The 17,203-nt window shown below is 43.9% G+C and overlaps 1 protein-coding gene across 2 annotated transcripts in view; it reads right to left on the bottom strand.

Annotated features, from left to right (window-relative positions):
• Positions 1 to 13,188, bottom strand: part of LOC309522220 (A.superbus venom factor 1-like) — a 54,589-nt gene extending 41,401 nt beyond the window's left edge. The window contains exons 1-13 of one of the 2 annotated variants that reach the window (XM_082205372.1): positions 13,080 to 13,188; positions 12,113 to 12,305; positions 10,259 to 10,421; positions 8,062 to 8,132; positions 7,283 to 7,368; positions 6,190 to 6,272; positions 5,582 to 5,672; positions 4,882 to 4,984; positions 4,390 to 4,510; positions 2,805 to 2,920; positions 2,472 to 2,618; positions 1,385 to 1,597; positions 442 to 636 (exon numbers count right to left, since the gene is read on the bottom strand). In XM_082205372.1, the coding sequence (XP_082061498.1) occupies positions 442 to 636; positions 1,385 to 1,597; positions 2,472 to 2,618; positions 2,805 to 2,920; positions 4,390 to 4,510; positions 4,882 to 4,984; positions 5,582 to 5,672; positions 6,190 to 6,272; positions 7,283 to 7,368; positions 8,062 to 8,132; positions 10,259 to 10,421; positions 12,113 to 12,305; positions 13,080 to 13,150 (1,653 nt within the window). In that variant the 5' untranslated portion in view covers positions 13,151 to 13,188. The remainder of the gene's footprint in view (positions 1 to 441; positions 637 to 1,384; positions 1,598 to 2,471; positions 2,619 to 2,804; positions 2,921 to 4,389; positions 4,511 to 4,881; positions 4,985 to 5,581; positions 5,673 to 6,189; positions 6,273 to 7,282; positions 7,369 to 8,061; positions 8,133 to 10,258; positions 10,422 to 12,112; positions 12,306 to 13,079) is intronic. The other variant, XM_082205371.1, reaches the window with a different exon arrangement.
• Between the last annotated feature and the right edge of the window lie 4,015 nt (positions 13,189 to 17,203).

Raw genomic sequence — 17,203 nt, forward strand, 5'->3', positions numbered from 1 at the left:
CTGGTTTTTATATATTATGTCCTTTCCCACAAATATCTGTATCATATGCACACATTCCTCTAATATAACACCTCTGTGGATGCATTATTTGGTTGGAGAAGTGCCTGAGAACTTTCAGAGAAATGCAAATTTCAAAGAATAGCTGCGTTTTGGTTCTCATATTGGTTTCAGATTGGACAGATTCAGTGGTTTTGCATTGAAATATGAGCTGAATTTCTTTTCCCCCTCCCATTTTAGTTATTATGGGTTAAAACATTTGCACATACATTGTAAGGTTCTACTCATTTTCTAACCCAAAGTGAAACAAAACTGTGAGAGGACTCTCATTCCAAATGCTCTTAAAAACAGTGAGTGATGGAGTGGGGTTGGAGGGAAGTGAATTTATTGCACTTCTGCAATAGCTTGCACTGTTACAGGAAATCCATGAGAAGATTGACCTACCGTTCCCATGCAGGTGTCCTTCACATCCATCCAGACAGAGTCAGCCACAATCTCACTGTTCCCCACTTGGTAGTAAGCCACAATCCGGAAGGAAGGAATGAGCTCTGGGGCGATGGGCAAGGAAAAGGTCACCAAATTCTGTCCTGCTTCTCTGCGCTGCCTCCCAACCTTGAACATTTTCCCCTTCGTCAAGATCTGGTGGTGAACAAGACATCCTATTTTACGTGAAGCAGGTTAGCAAGCATAGATTGGTTTGAACAAAACTCCATGCAATTGGGCTAACTCACATAACAAGTGTAATGCAAATGTTTTTCACCTCATGGAGCACAGCGACATGGAAAAGTTTATTTTGGGGGATACCTTTCTTCTTCTTTTTACATTTTTTATTGGTTTTCACAATTTACATATAGGATTCCATTAATCCTTGGACTTCCCTCTGGCCCTCTATGGGTTCCGTCTGCATTCTTTTCTTTTCTTTTAACTGCATTATTTAAAATTCTCCATTTTCCTAAAAAATCCGTGTTTTCCCATAGTTCTTGTTACAAGTGTTGTTACAAGTGTTGTTACAGTCCTGCCAAAGTTTTTAGTTGTTTACAGTGCTCTCTGAGGTAAATTATAAATTTGTCCCATTCTTTAGTAAAATTTCTATCTTCTTGATTTCTGATCTTCCCAGTCATTTTTTGCCATTTTGGCCTAATCCATCATCTTTATCAGCCATTCTTCTCAGGTCGGGACTTTGTCTCCCTTCCATCTCTGGGGAATGCCTTTCTAAGTGCCATTGTAATGTGAAGCTTAACCCAAAGCAACCAAAGAAGGCAGGTGCTGTAGGAAAGACTGCTGAAAAATGTTTTTCCATGAGGACTAGACACCTCTCTCACCACCTTCAGTATTAACAGGCGTATAGAGACTTGGCTTTCAGGCTTCCATTCTGCCCAGTACTTACCATATAGGTGAAATATTGAATCTGATCCAGCACTTCTTGGTTGTTGCTCTTCAGATTGAAATTGATAGGCAAGTTGTCTCCAGCCTTCAGCTCCGTAGCTGTGACTGCCAAATGGAGATAATTTCCAGATCCTCCTTGGGTCTGGTATGCTGTAGCTATCATGGTCTTGGTTGCTTGGCGTTCATTTAAAAGTTGGGGATCTTTGGTTTTTACCTACAGAAAGTGGAAAGTGGAAAAAGTTATCTAGGGGCTTATCCACACTTTTGCCCTGTGCTTTCTAGGTACAGGTCCACACTTTCCCGGTCTGTTTCCCAGCACTTTTTATTTTAATAATTTTTATTAAATTTTCAATTTTACAATTTCAAATAAACATTTTACAAACTTTAAAATATCCAATGGTTCCCTTCTTCTCTTCCCATGGTTCATTTTACATATCATACATCCCTGCATATTTTACTACAGTGGTACCTCGGGTTAAGAACTTAATTCATTCTGGAGGTCCGTTCTTAAACTGAAACTGTTCTTAACCTGAGGTACCACTTTAGCTAATGGGGCCTCATCCTGAAGCAAAGTTCTTAACCCGAGGTACTATTTCTGGGTTAGTGGAGTCTGTAACCTGAAGCGTCTAACCTGAAGCGTCTGTAACCCGAGGTACCACTGTATAGCCATTCAAATCAGTTTTCCACTTTTAACATCCATCAAAAATTATTTACTCTGTTGAATTCATCTTAATGCTGCCAGTGTTTTCAGCTGTATGCAGTTATTTTCCATATATTGAATAAATGTTTTTCAGTTTTCTTTAAATGTGTCTTCTCCTTGCTCTCTTATTCTATGTGTTAAATCTGTAAGTTGTGCATATTCTGTCAACTTAAGTTGTCAATCCTCTTTGGTTGGGACCTCGCTCACTTCCCATTTTTGGGCTAACAAAACACTCTATGCACTGAGCTATGGACCCTTCCTTAAAAATTCCTAAGTACCCCCGTGAACAGTTGCTTTGATTCTGTGTGCAGAAGATACACACAGGAACTGCCAATAGCACAATTCATGCATTTGAAGGGAACCTGGCATGGCCTCAGTGGGGACTCACTGTGATTCTGAGCTCTTGGCTGTTTGCTGGCGTGTTCAGGATCAGCTTGGCCGTCCCATCATCCTGGGTGGTTCCATCAGCTGCAATTGGCTCTGTCACCACAGGTACACGGGAAGCCGGGGAGCCATCAGGATTGGTGACAAACACCTAAGCAATTGAGAAGGAAGAGGTGAATGAGTGTGAGATGCAGCCATCTCTGCAGAGCCAACACCACTTTTCCCAAGACATCCGTGGATTTAAGAGATTTCCCACGGCTCCTTATGTTCGCTTCTGTGGATTTCCAAGAGCCTGGGACTGGGCCATGAAAGGAAGAGAGACTCAGGTGAACATTACCATCAGTTCAAAGGGCATCCCTGGCTTGAAGTACTTGGGGGTTTTCGTGAAGTGGATCTGATAGGGCGATGTCACAAGGCTGATGCCAGATCGTTCAGTCACCACCATGTCGCTGCCTGCAGGAAGGAGAAGAGGGGACTCAGAGGAAAAAATGAAGCCAAGCTGCTTGACAGGGAGAGAGAAATCTTCCAATTGTTTCAGAGCCTTTCAGCAGGCATTGAAAGGAGGTTTTCTGTTTTTACGATGAATTTTAATTAGTTTTATCCACTGTATTTTTTTGCCGTTTTTATGTACAGTACACCACTTGGAAATTTCAGTAATTAAATAGCTAAAATAGTTAAAAATCGGCAAAGCCAATGTAGGTCTACTCAGAAGTAAATTCCACTGAGTTCTTTCAGAAAAGTGTGGCTAGGGATTGCAGCCTTGTAAAGGGATAAATGAAGGCAGGAATTGGTGTCTAAATGATACAGCAAGGCTCTTTAAAATGTCAACCCTAATGGCAAGGTAGATAGCATCATTTGACCTTCTTCATTGCAGGCAGCAAAATATCTTAGATCCAGCCCAGCATGTGGTGAGAAAACCTGAGGAATTGCTGCTCTGGAAGCAACAAATAAACTCAGCAACCAGCACATTTTGCACTATGGAACACCTGGGAGTGTTTCCCTTGGGCCCTAGTTGAATCCTGTAAACCACAGGTTTTTTGTAAAGATGGAAAGATTTCTAGACTTCATGGTTACATAGGCAAGTTTGAGCATTCAATGGCAGAAAGGATACACATAGGAACTAAAGACAAGCTCAAATTTATTATCAGGTTTCCTGATTCCAACACAGGTCTAATATATTTTTCTTTCCAGGAGTTGGGTGAAGATTATTTCTTTGCAAGATTAAATATTTTGACATTATAATGTTACATAATAAAATGTTTGGCTGTAAAAATCCAAATCAGAAGGGGCTGAATAGTCTCAAAGCAACATTATGAACTGCAGCAGGTTAGTCAGATGCCAACATTCACAAGAGGTCTGGATGGTGGCAACACGAGAGTTCTGCACTGGCTCCCCGCTTGTGAAATGCTCTCCCTAGAGAGACTTGCCTGGTGCCTTCAACACATATCTTTAGGTGCCAGGCAAACATATTCCCCTCCTCCCAAGCCTTCAACTAATTAAACAATCTATGGCCTTTTAAACTGCAGGGACAGGGGCAGGTATTTTGTCTGTTACTATGTTGTGTATTTTTGTCTATCTATACAGTGGTACCTCGGGTTAAGTATTTAATTCGTTCCAGAGGTCCATTCTTAACCTGAAACTGTTCTTAACCTGAAGCACCACTTTAGCTAATGGGGTCTCCTGCTGCCGCCGCGCTGCCGGAGCACGATTTCTGTTCTCATTCTGAAGCAAAGTTCTTAACCCGAGGTACTATTTCTGGGTTAGCGGAGTCTGTAACCTGAAGCGTATGTAACCCGAGGTACCACTGTATTGCAAACCGCTCTGTGATCCTCAGATGGAGGGTGGTATAAAAATGTAATGAATAATAAAATTCCATGTATGAACTACTTGCTATTCCATTTGGTTTTCAGACTGACACTAACCTGACTCTGTCATCACTGTCACAGAGACATAGAGGGAGTGCCCAATAAGATTGTTGAGGTTGTGAAATCGAGTCTGAAGAATGTCTTTCCTTAGGATTCCTTCCCCTTCTCCATTAGTAATCTGAAAAGGGAAATGGGAGGTAAACCAAGTTTTACATTTGTTTGTGCATGTGTGTGTGTGTGTGAGAGAGAGAGAGAGAGAGAGAGAGAGAGAGAAACACACACATAAACACACTGTTATGTACTGAAGTTCTCACCCTGGGCTAGCAGGGGGATACTGTAGATAGTTATGCAAATAAGGGATCCAAAGTGACGTTCAGTGATTGGATAGTTTTAGAAAATTGTTACAGTTACGTTGTACTGGAGCTCTATATAAGCAGGCTGACTGAACTCTTCAGTTCAGTTCTGTCCTGGCCTGTGAATAAACAAGAGCTGTTTGAAGAATCACTGTGTCGTCTGATATGTTCACCCACAACTTAACACACACCCTACCTGAATTCTCTGGAGTGAGTCTGGAATGCTGTGTTTGACGCCATCCACTTTCACTCCAAAGAGGACAAAGGCCATACCCTCCACACTCTTCCCGTAGAGGAACCTAAAACAACAAAATCCAACGCCAAATTCAAAAAGGATAGGGCTATCTGTTAGAGTCATCATACTTCTCAGTAACAGTCACAAGGAGAGAAAGGGCTTTTTCAGTTCACATCATGCTGAAAAACTTTCCTCCTGTGCTGGGGTCCCAACATAAACCATGCACAAACACACACACATACACACACACACACACAGAGAGAGAGAGAGAGAGAGAGAGAGAGAGAGAGAGCTGCTATTAACACCCTGCCAGAAGTGCTACCCTGAGGCAAAGATTGGTATGCGCCTGTGACATCACGCACCCAATGTGGGACGTGACACGCACATCGTCAGGAGGAGGCCTTGCCCAGAATCACGCAGCTTCAATGGCTGTGGCTGCCTTCGATGCTGCACTGTGCTTGGCTCTGTGGTTCAACCACCCCCACCCCTCACTAATGGGGCAGCTGAACCCCCTGGTAAGGAATATTGAGGGGGTGACGACACCTCTGCCACCTGGAGTTGGCACGGCTGCTCCCTGCTATGCCCTTAATTCTAGATATGTTAATTTTATTTCACACAAATAATAATGTGCCTTTACCTTCCCACAGTTGCAGACACCCACCTTGCAGTGATAGACACTCTGAAATCCCTGTTGCTGTCAATGTAATAAAATTTAGCCGATGGCTCCACTATGACTTCAAAGCTTGGCAATACTAAAGAAAAAAAATAGGGGAAGAAGAACATATAAATATTTGAGGAGAGATGTGACTTTTTAGGACAGTGTCTGCAATTTGAAAAGTATGAGCAATCCCAAAGCAGAGCTGAAGGACCAATGGGCGACTTCCAAGGGTTAAAGAGGAAACAGTGCCTGTGATGGGCCAGGAAAAATGCTAAGCAGAGATGGTCATCCCTATTTTTTTCCTTCTTTTTTAAAAAATTATTTATATGTTTGTTTGTTTGTTTGTTTTCACATATTACATTACAATACAGATGTACCAAAACCAACACCATTTCCTCCCCATCCCCCCATACATTTACTTTTATATTTCCTCAATCCATCATATTATTCTTTTCTCCTACCTCCCACTTCCCCCAGTTGATTTCCTCCACATCATACAATTAACAATAATCTTTGCATTCTACAATCTTCTCAAATCATCTATATATTCTTATTATCTTTCCTTACTAATTTTTCTTCCATCCAGTACTTCACATTTTAATCTTCCTTACCATATTCCTTGACGTCAAATTGCGTGCTGAAGGTCTCCTGTGGGGAGTCTTGATACTTGGCCACAATCTTCCAGGTCCCCAAACTGGAGAAGGAAAAGGAAGGAATCTTCACTGCTTCTGCTTTGTCAACTCATGATATTAAAGGTGAAATCAGAATGGGCTGCAGGACCTCTTCTCCCCATGGGTGAGGTTAGGATGTAGTCTATGTCCCTTAATGCTCATTCCCACCAATGGTGGTCGGAAGTAAAATGGTGCTTAGGGTCCTGTCTGGAGAACAGCAGAGAAAAGCACCATGGCTGAAAGAGGGGGATGATTCTGATACAGTGGGGGGCTCAGTTTGCCAAAGTGGGCAGGAACATACATCCGCAAGCTCCTTTTAGTACCCTTGGTTGCAGCTTATCAGGCCCTGAATTCATTTAAAGTAGCTAGATGTTCCCTTACTACCTCTTTTCCTATCCTGGGCTGCAGCTCCCTCCTTACATCATTAATTCATCATTGATGTGCTTTCTTTGCCAATTGCTGTTTCAGCTCACTTTCTGTACAAACAGTGCTATTTTTTCCTAGAAAAATAGGTGCTGGAACCCACCATGAACACCTCCCTCGTTCTCTTAGAATGGCAATGGCGCCAGCCTGAGAGGGGCCGGAACTGAGTTCAGGCATGTTCTGGCTGAAAAAACAGTCCTGTGTACAAATTTGGTTTGAGGTAATAAAGGTAAAGGGACCCCTGACCGTTAGGTCCAGTCGCAGACGACTCTGGGGTTGCGGAGCTCATCTTGCTTTATTGGCCGAGGGAGCCAGCGTACAGTTTCCGGGTCATGTGGCCAGCAGGACTAAGCCGCTTCTGGCAAACTAGAGCAGCACACGGAAAAGCCATTTACTTTCCCATCAGAGCGGTACCTATTTATCTACTTGCACTTTTTGGTGTGCTTTCGAACTGCTAGGTTGGCAGGAGCAGGGACCAAGCAACGGGAGCTCACCCCGTCGCAGAGATTGAGACCACTTACCTTCTGATCAGCAAGCCCTCGGCTCTGTGGTTTAGACCATAGTGCCACCCATGTCCCTTAGGTTTGAGGTAATATTCATGGCCAAATACCTGACAATCTCTGGTAAGGGGTGAGGTTGGAAGTTTCTTGAAGTGGGATTGATGAATGACTGCCTGACAACAATTCCTTCTGGTGTCTGAAAGAGGAAAAGTATATTTAAAGGGGTGTTGGAAAAGTAATAATAAAAATGCTGGCACTTAATATTTGTAGTCCATAGTGCAGTGCCGGATTTACGTATAAGCTAAACAAGCTATAGCTTAGGGCCCCACTCTCTTCGGGGCCCCCCACAAATTTAAAAGGGAAAAAACCCTGGATGTACATTTCAAAAATATAAGATAAAAAACAAATAAAATAAAACCTACATACATTTAGAGCTTAATAATTATTTCATTATTAATATACTTCTTCTTAATTGTATTTCAGTTCAACAATTACTTTGATAAAATACATGTTTTGTTATGTGCAAATGGCTTTAGACACCTATTAGGTCCATAAATTACTATAATGCATATATTCAACACAAAAAACAGCAACAATTTGTTGTTAACAAAGGACAGCTGGACATATAAAGGGCCCCATTACCTTCAGTAACTTAGGGCACAATCAAACCTAAATCCAGCCCTGCAAGAGTTCTTACGGAGCACAAGAGCTTGTGTCCACACAAGCTGTGCACCATTGAGATGAGGAGACCAGATATGATGCGCTAAATAGAGCACTGGATCGAGACCAGCAAATCTTTGCTCAGCCATAAAGCATACTCTCCAACATTTCTCCAATGAAAATGGCTCTGACTGTACCCATCACAAGGACACATACACGAACCACTCACCTCAAACTCGACAATCACAGGCTTATCCAAAATCTGCATTTTGTGATTCACAGAAAAGATACGGTAGTGCACTGAGAAAGAAGAGAAGATGTTTGTCATATACCCTGTACATTTGGTTTGACAAAGTTTCATGTCTTCCCTCAAACCATTCATTGAACAGCAATATTTTAAGAATGCTGATAATTTCTGTATTTTTCCATCTATAAGACTATTTTGGGGGACTCCAAATTAAGAAAACACCCCTCAGCACTACCTGTGTATAAGATTAGCCCCAATTTTAAACCTAAATTTTGGTTAAAAAAACAACCTAGTCTTATACACGGGAAAATACGGTATTTGCTGGAGATCTCTAGATCCTACACAGGAGAACTATGGGGGGTGGGCTTACTTGATCAGGATAAGTTAAACTGACTAGAACACAGTTTATATTTCTAATGTAAAGTGTCACCAGTCAGGAAACAAACACTCTTTGCAACATAAACTCTCTCAAGTGTTTTTTTTACAAATAGTTAAGCAAATGTGAAGTTGTTGTAAGCGGTTCCAACGTATTTCGCCCAATTGCGCTTGGAAATGTACTGGCAGGGCCGTAGCCAAGGGGTGGTGAGGTGGGCTAAATCAGCTAAAATATTTCCATAAATATGTCTGTAAATAAAAAATATCAATTATTGCCTCATAAGAAAAGGTTTTAAATAGAGGGTGATTTGAATGGGTGGAGGGGGCGTTGGAGGAGAGGCAGAAAGAAGAGCTAATTTGTCCATGGCTAGGGGGCACAATCTGGACGGTTCTGCCAGGGGCACAAGATCACCTAGCTATGGCTCTGAGTAATGGGAGTCAATGTAGATCTTTCAGGACCAGTGTTATATGGTCTCAGCAGCCACTCCCAGTCACCAGTCTAGCTGCCACATTCTGGATTAGTTGTAGTTTCTGGGTCACCTTCAAAGGTAGCCCCACGTAGTGCTCATTGTAGTAGTTCAAGCGGGAGATAACTAGAGCATGCATCACTCTGGCAAGGCAGTCCATGGGCAGATAGGGTGAACACAGATGCAGCTGAACACAGAATTGACCTGTGCCTCCATGGACAGCTGTGAGTCCAAAATGACTCCCAGGCTGCATACCTGGTCCGTCAGGGGCAGTTACCTCATTCAGGACCAGGGCGTCCCCCACACCTGCCCTCCCCTGTCCCCCCAAAACAGTACTTCTGTCTTGCCATGATTGTCTTGGTAGAAGAGAGTCTGCTGGTTCTTTAACAAGTGCAAAACCTGTTTACCAGTGGTGAAAGAGTTGTGATGTGTATGTCTCTCTCAGACGAACTTCAACTTGATCCATGCGACGGTCACCTCCAGGCTTGACTACTGTAATTCGCTCTATGCGGGGCTACCCTTGAAGCTGTCCCAGAAACTCCAGCGGGTGCAGAATGCTGCAGCGAGGCTCCTCACAGGGTCTCTGCCATGGGAGCATATTCACCCAGTGCTTTTCCAGCTGCATTGGCTCCCGGTGGAGTACAGAGTAAGGTGCTGGTTTTGACCTTTAAAGCCCTTCATGGCCTAGGACCCTCGTACCTACGGGACCGCCTCTCCTGGTATGCCCCACAGAGGACCTTAAGGTCCATATATAGTAACACCCTAGAGGTCCCAGGCCCCAAGGAAGTTAGATTAGCCTCAACCAGAGCCGGGGCCTTCTCAACACTGGCTCCAGCCTGGTGGAACGCTCTGCCTCATGAGACCAGGGCCCTGCAGGATCTGATTTCTTTCTGCAGGGCCTGTAAGACAGAGTTGTTCCACCTGGCATTTGGCTTACAATCAGTTTGATTCCCTCCCCCTCTTTCTTTTTCCTTTCTCCTCCTGTGATGAGGCTGCACCCTAATGTTTTAATGTTGTATCTTAATCTTTTAAATTGGATTTTAATCAACTTGTTTTTATCATTGGTTGTTAGCTGCCCTGAGCCCGGTCTTGGCTGGGGAGGGCGGGGTATAAATAAATAAATTATTATTATTATTATTATTATTATTATTATTATTATTATTATTATCATTATTAACTGTCAGTTGTGTGAGGTGGGGATCATCCGTTCCTAGCTCTGGTGGCAAGGGAAGGATCTATGAACAGCAGAGATCTGCAGATTGCAAGTAGGTTATCCACTCCAGACCCCTCCTGCAGTTCCAGATAATGTTATGGGAGGGACTAGCCGAAGGCTTTACCTTTGGACCCAGGTGTGTAGATGGTTTTATCTGTCTGGATGAAGAGATATCCACTGTGGAAGGAGACCAGAACTACCCTCTCCAATGTGAACTGAGGACACTTGGCCACAACAATCACATACTGCTTTTGCTTGGAATCCTTCTTCATATCATTCGCAGAAACCTGCAGGGGCAAATCAGGAGCTAGAAATCGGATATCTCCTGGTTTTTGCTTACAAGGCAAATAGTAGCAAACTCAAATCCCTGCTCAGTAATGGAGCTCCGTAGGTGACCAGTTGCTAATTCTCAGCCTAGTAAAACTTCACAGAATTCTTATAAGACTGGGGTGGGGAAAACAGCACATTCAGGTTGCAAAAGTGCACTGTTTTTTGTAATGTTGGTTTAAAAAAATAAGATGTGGATTTAAAAGAAATAATTATTATTCAATGGTGTACCAGCGGTGTTTAACCCCTACTAAGTTGGCAAAAATGTATAGGACAAGTACAAATACCTGCTGGAAATGTAAAGAAAAAGAAGGTACCTTTTATCATATGTGGTGGACTTGTAAGGTAATAAAAGCTTTCTGGGAGATGATATACAATGAAGTGGAAATTTTTTTAAAAAATAACCTTTGTTAAGAAAACAGAAGCTTTTCTATTAGGAATTATAGGTACTGATGTTCCAAAAGAACAGGAAAAAACTTTTTATGTATGAAACAACAAGCGCACAGATACTACTAGCCCAGAGGTGGAAAGAAGCCAGAGTCCCTACCAGAGAGGAGTGGGAAACCAAGCTGATGGACTATGCTGAAATGACAAAACTGACTGGAAAACTCAAAAACCAAGAGGACAAAAACTTTATAAAAGAATGGGGAAAATTTATAAGTTGCTTAGGAGACCACTGTAAACAGATGGAAACATTAGCAGGATTTTGACTCGCTTGTAGCATAACAATTACCATGGATAATATGGTTTGATATAAAAACTGGAGTATCGAAGAATATGTAGTAGTAAATGTTTAAAATGGGACCCCATGGAGGGGGTGGGGGGAAGTCTGGAGATTCGGGGGAATTTGCTATTTAAAATTTTGTATTTGGAAAACCAAATAAAAATGATTTCAAAAAAGGAGAAATAATTATGTTGCTTACTGAGAACTATGGAAATTATTATTGTGTATTAAATGTATATCTCACTCTTTCACCAAAATTCAGATTTCCTGCAAAAAAAAACCTCAAGGTGCATTTTACTAACTTCTAAAGCTGATCTGCTGTATAAGACACACTAACAATCTGGTTCTTCTCATCTGTTACACTGAGGTCTGATGATCCACTATTGCACTATAAGCACACATAAAGGTAAAGGTAAAGGGACCCATGACCATTAGGTCCAGTCACGGATGACTCTGGGGTTGCAGCGCTCATCTCGCTTCACTAGGTGAGGGAGCCAGCGTACAGCTTCCGGTCATGTGGTCAGCATAACTAAGCCGCTTCTGGTGAACCAGATCAGCACACTGAAACGCCGTTTACTTCCCTGCCGGAGCGGTACCTATTTATTTACTTGCACTTTGATGTGCTTTCAAACTGCTAGGTTGGCAGGAGCAGGGACCGAGCAACGGGAGCTTACCCCATCGTGGGGATTCGAACTGCCGACCTTCTGATCGGCAAGCCTTAGGGTCTGTGGTTTAGACCACAGCACCACCCGCGTCCCTTATAAGCACACATAGACACCCCAAAATAACTGACACACAGTGCAGTCCTATGCTGGTAGTACTGTGTTCAACCAGGTTCAGTGTGTATAGGACTGCAGCATGATTTGTGCATGTATAGGACTGAAGCGCACAAAATGTCATCATCCCTAATCGTCGCTCTGCACCCACCTTTATGGTTGGGGTCACCATCATGTCACTTGCTGGCTCTATGCGAGTTTTGACCATGTACAGGGTGTTTCTCTTCTGTGGGAAGTCATGGACAGAGATGGTGACCTCTGCGTTAAAGTTGGCCCCATGAGCCTCCACCACAATCGTCTCTTCGGTCTCTACCCGCAGGATGCTTGGGGTGATGAGGGAGTAGCTGCAGAGGAGAAAAAGCTCACAGCAGTGAGTTTGTTTGGTGCATTTAAATGTCATATCACAGCCCCTCCATGCTGCATCTGCCAGGATGTGTTGTGGGCACTCCTTGCGCAATGGATTTCACCGTTTGCAGTTGTTTGCAGTTCTGCTACTGTTAATCATTGCCCACCACTTCTGAGGACCCATTTGTATGGCCCCCCATAGGAGCCAACTCCTAGGGGTTGAGGGGGCTTCACCTCCCCATAAAATATTTGAGGGTGCCAGGACCCCCAAGTTAATGGGCATTGGCCTTCAAATGGTGTGTGTTCACCATGTCATGTGGGGCCTCCCCAATATTCTATTCAAGTTGAAATATGTTTGTCTTGTGGCATCTTTGTCCCTTTTAAAGCACACTCCCCCCCCCCCGTTACTTTAGTCAGAGGCCTTATTTTGTAGCAAAAACAAAGTTTTGCGGCACCTTAAAGACAGAATGAATGAAGTGGCTATTGACCCATCACCAAGACATCGATTCTAACTGTGTCTACATCAGTGGCGTAGCGTGGGGGGTGCAGGGGGGGCCGGCCGCACCGGGCGCAACATCTGGGGGTTAGGGTTATGAGGCGCAAATCCACGGGTTAGGGGGCGCAAATTACTTGCCTTGCCCCGGGTGCTGACAACCCACGCTATGCCACTGGTCTACATGGAAATGAGCACCATTGAAAGAAGTGGGGCTTGTACCCCACTTCTTAAGAAATGTGGTGCTGGTGTGAACTGCTGAAATCTAACTTGTACTTACAGTTGGCTGTAAGAAGAAGTCGGGAAAGTGACCAAGAGGGCAGCCACCAGGTAGAGAGCAGTCCCCTCCATAGTGATCTGGAGGAACAGGAGAGGCAAGCTCAGTATTTATCCTCTGAGCCCCCTTCCAAGCCATTGCCCTTTTGCAATCTCTCCATGTTTAATCAGTAAATGGGGAGGAGTTGGAGCAACCTGGCAATTTCAAAATAAACTAGCAAGCCTGTCAAAAACCACAAGGATTTATCTGTGTGTTTTTAAAAACCTGTGCCTCTCCCGAAACAGGTCATTCATGATGGCAGTCAAGGGGAAGCAGCAATAATTGCATTCTCTCTCATTTTGTGTTATGCCAGGCCTCCCCAGGGCAGCTGTTTTGTGAATGCCATCTGCAGTATGCTCTCAAAATTCAAATTTTGTCCCCTGGTCTAAGAAGGTTGGCAATCCCTCCCTCTTTTCTGGCTTTGTGACCAGTTATCAGTCAATTATTTTACTGGGGTTTTCTTTACTAGATGTCACATTGTTATCTGTGTTCTAAAAATGCTTTTTGCTGCTTTCCACTATCCACATTGTACCGACACATCTAGGAGGGAAAATCAATGGGGATGGTGCCCACCAGATTACCCTTGACCATTGGCTATTGCCATACTTAGCCCTGAACTGGTGCCAGACACACAGTCCTCAGAGGCCTCCTAAAGAACCCCTCAGCCCACTAGAATGCTGGTGACATAATGTCTAGGTCCAGGCTGGACAGTGACACAGCAGGCCTCTGCGTCAGGTGTGAGGAACCCCTGACCCTCCTGATACTACTGAAATACAGTTTCTATCGCCTCTTGCCATTGGCTATGCATGCTGAGATGGATAGGAATTGTAGTTCAACATCTGTCAGGGTCCAGTTTATGGACGGTCGAAGTCCCTGCTGAGGTCGGGACCGGGGAAAGATGGCGGGGTGGGAGCAGGAGCAGGAGTCTGGCAGCCAGGAGTCCGGAAGCCAAGGGTCTGAGAGCCAAGTGTCAAGAAGCCAAGGGTCCAAGGGTCAGGAAACTAGGAGTTAAGGGTCTGAGGATCAGGAAGCAAGGAGTCAAGAAGCCAAAAGCAGCAAGGCAGGAAGCGTGTTGCTGTGGCAAAGAGCCGAAGGGAAATGCTGACCTCATATCCCTTCCCAGCTCTTGCCACCAGGTCCAGTGAGTTACCAAGTGGCCTAACCTGTGCGGCCGCGCTTTGCCTCTCCAGAACAAACTTAGGAAGACCCCAGTCCTGTGAAGCCCTACTGGTCACAGGGCCTGGCTCCTGCATGCACTCCTGACAACATCTGGAGGGCTAAAGGTTTCCCACACCTGCTCTGTCACCCCAGGGTCAATGTGAGGGTCATGGTTAAGTGGCCTCTACTCATGGGTACGCAACCCATGAAACTCCTTCATCTACCAGCAGCTATGGTTAAGGAGTGACCTTTCTTGAGCCCTCCAATTGGGGGAAATAGTACAAGCATCTGTTTCCTGATTTGTGATCTTCCTTGCTGAGCCCCCTGTGCTAATGACCTTGGACTGTTGTCTGCTCTTGTCTCTAGATCGTATTTTGTACCTAGACTGATTCTCTGTGCCTGGTCTTGGTTTGTTCGGTCTGCTGCGCCTGCAACGCTACCCTTGTTGGTGAGGACGTTGGTGAGAGGCTTATACCTAAGCCCCTAAGCTCTGTGGAGATCCACTTGGAATATGACAGTTATGTTGCCTGGGGCCAATGAGAGTTGTATAAGGGAGTCCTTGGAGCACCCCACAATTGCCTAACCTTGGCTCCCATAGGTTCAGGTCAGAGGTCACAAGCAAGAGACTTCAACCAGGAGATAGAAGCAAAACAGTGACCTGTAGACCTGATCTTTATTGCTGAGACAAGACTTCTCGCTACCACAAAGACGAAGCAGCCAGAAGCCCCAAACAATGGTTACATCAGTATTTTAAAGTTTCCCAAAGTTTCCCATAATACATTTCCAGAAGCACCATCAAGACCTCATAGATATGTCACAGAAAAGGTGTGGTCCCAGGCATGCCCCTGTCACTCAAATATACCACATTTTTCTGTGTATAAGACTCCCCCGTGTATAAGAAGCCCCCTATTTTTTGGGACTCAAAATTAAGAAAATGTATCCTATCCGTGTATAAGACGACCCCTTATTTTAAACTTCAAAAATTGAGGAAAAAATATGGTCTTATACACGGAAAAATACGGTAGTCTTTCGCACGTGCTCCATCACAGTACAAAGGAAAGCATTTATAGTTCCCTGGTCCCTGAGTCCAACAACATCTGAAGTGTCACATTATCTCTATCCCTGAACAGAGAAAGAAACTTGAGGAGGAGGAGGTAATTCAGAGTAGAGAAATAAGGGTATGGTTATGATGACTTTTGCTCAATAAAATGGGCATAAACAACCGAATAAAGAGTTAATTGGGAAATGCTGGTTATCAGCTGGCTTCCAGTAACAGGTCTGGATAGAAATGGAACCTGGACAATCTCCAAAGACATTGTTGCAACACGTCTGCTTGTTTACTAGGTCAAATATGCAGTTTGGTTAACTCAAAAGCAAATGCCCTAATACAGTGGTACCTCGGGTTACATACACTTCAGGTTGCAGACTCCGCTAATCCAGAAATAGTACCTCAGGTTAAGAACTTTGCTTCAGGATGAGAACAGAACGGATTACAGACGCTTCAGGTTGTAGATGCTTCAGGTTACAGACTCCGCTAACCCAGAAATAGTACCTCGGGTTAAGAACTTTGCTTCAGGATGAGAACAGAAATCATGCTCCGGCGGCGCGGCAGCAGCAGGAGGCCCCATTAGCTAAAGTGGTGCTTCAGGTTAAGAACAGTTTCAGGTTAAGAACGGACCTCCGGAACGAATTAAGTTCTTAACCTGAGGTACCACTGTACTGGGTGAAAAATGACTGGTGGTGATAGGGGCTGCAAGTGAGAGTCAGAAAGCATCACAGGTATTTTGAAGAAACCAGTGCCAGGGGTGCCATGGGGGGCAAGGCCCCCCCCAAAATTTTCGAAGAGGCTCAGGCCCCTCAAAATTCCACAATGGCCGTGTGCACAGACTGCAGGGGGTACTGATGTCAATTGTGCAAGCTGTGTGGCGTGCGCATGACACATAGCATGCCCTGAGGAATGCGTAAGTGATGTCAGCACTGACACTGGGTGTTGTCATAGAATCATAGAGTTGGGAGGGACCCCAAAGGTCCTCTAGTCCAACCCCCTGCAATGCAGGGATCTCAGCGAAAGCATCCATGACAGATGACCATCCAACCTCTGTTTGAAAACCTCCCGGGAAGAAGAATCCACAACCTGCCAAGGGAGACCGTTTCACTGTCGATCAGCCCTTACTGTCAGAACGTTTCCCCCTCGTATGTTTAGTTGGAATCTCCTTTCTTGTAACTTGAAGTCATTGGTTCGAATCCTACCCTCCAGAGAAGGAAACAATCTTGCTCCATCTTGCATGTGGCAGTTTTATTACTGACCTCCTGACTTCAGCTTCTGACTGATTGTTTGGCTGTGACGCTTGCTGGGAAATCTTGGGCCATTCACAGTTTCTCAGCCTCATCTTTCATAGAAAACGGTTGTGAGAATGACATTTTAATGTATTTTTAATCTTTGTTGGAAGCTGCCCAGAGTGGCTGAGGAGACCCAGCCAGATGGGCAGGGTACAAATAATAAATTATTATTATTATTATTATTATTATTATTATTATTATTATTATTATTATTAACTGATTGGCAGAGTAAACTCTTTGAATACATAGAACTGGCCAAAATGACTCACAAAATATGAAATCAAAAGGGATCAAAGTTTGAGGATGAATGGGGTAAATTTGTTGCGTATATTAAGATAAATTGTAGAAGTTTAAAAACTGTAGTGGGTTTGATCTAAACCATATGATGTATATAGAAGGGGTATAACAATCTGCAGGAGAAGATTCGAATTAAGAAAACTGATGGGGGGAGGAGGGAAGTCAGGGCGTTAATATGCGCTTTGTAAATAAGATAACGTAAAATGTAGACTTTAAAAGATCGTTTCATTTATTATTTTGTTTTCTATGTTCTTTTTTCCTTGGTCATTATTGTTTAATTCTTTTGTGTTTGT

This window comes from Podarcis vaucheri, assembly GCF_965113315.1.
Source record: "Podarcis vaucheri genome assembly, chromosome: 17".
Lineage (NCBI taxonomy): Eukaryota > Metazoa > Chordata > Lepidosauria > Squamata > Lacertidae > Podarcis > Podarcis vaucheri.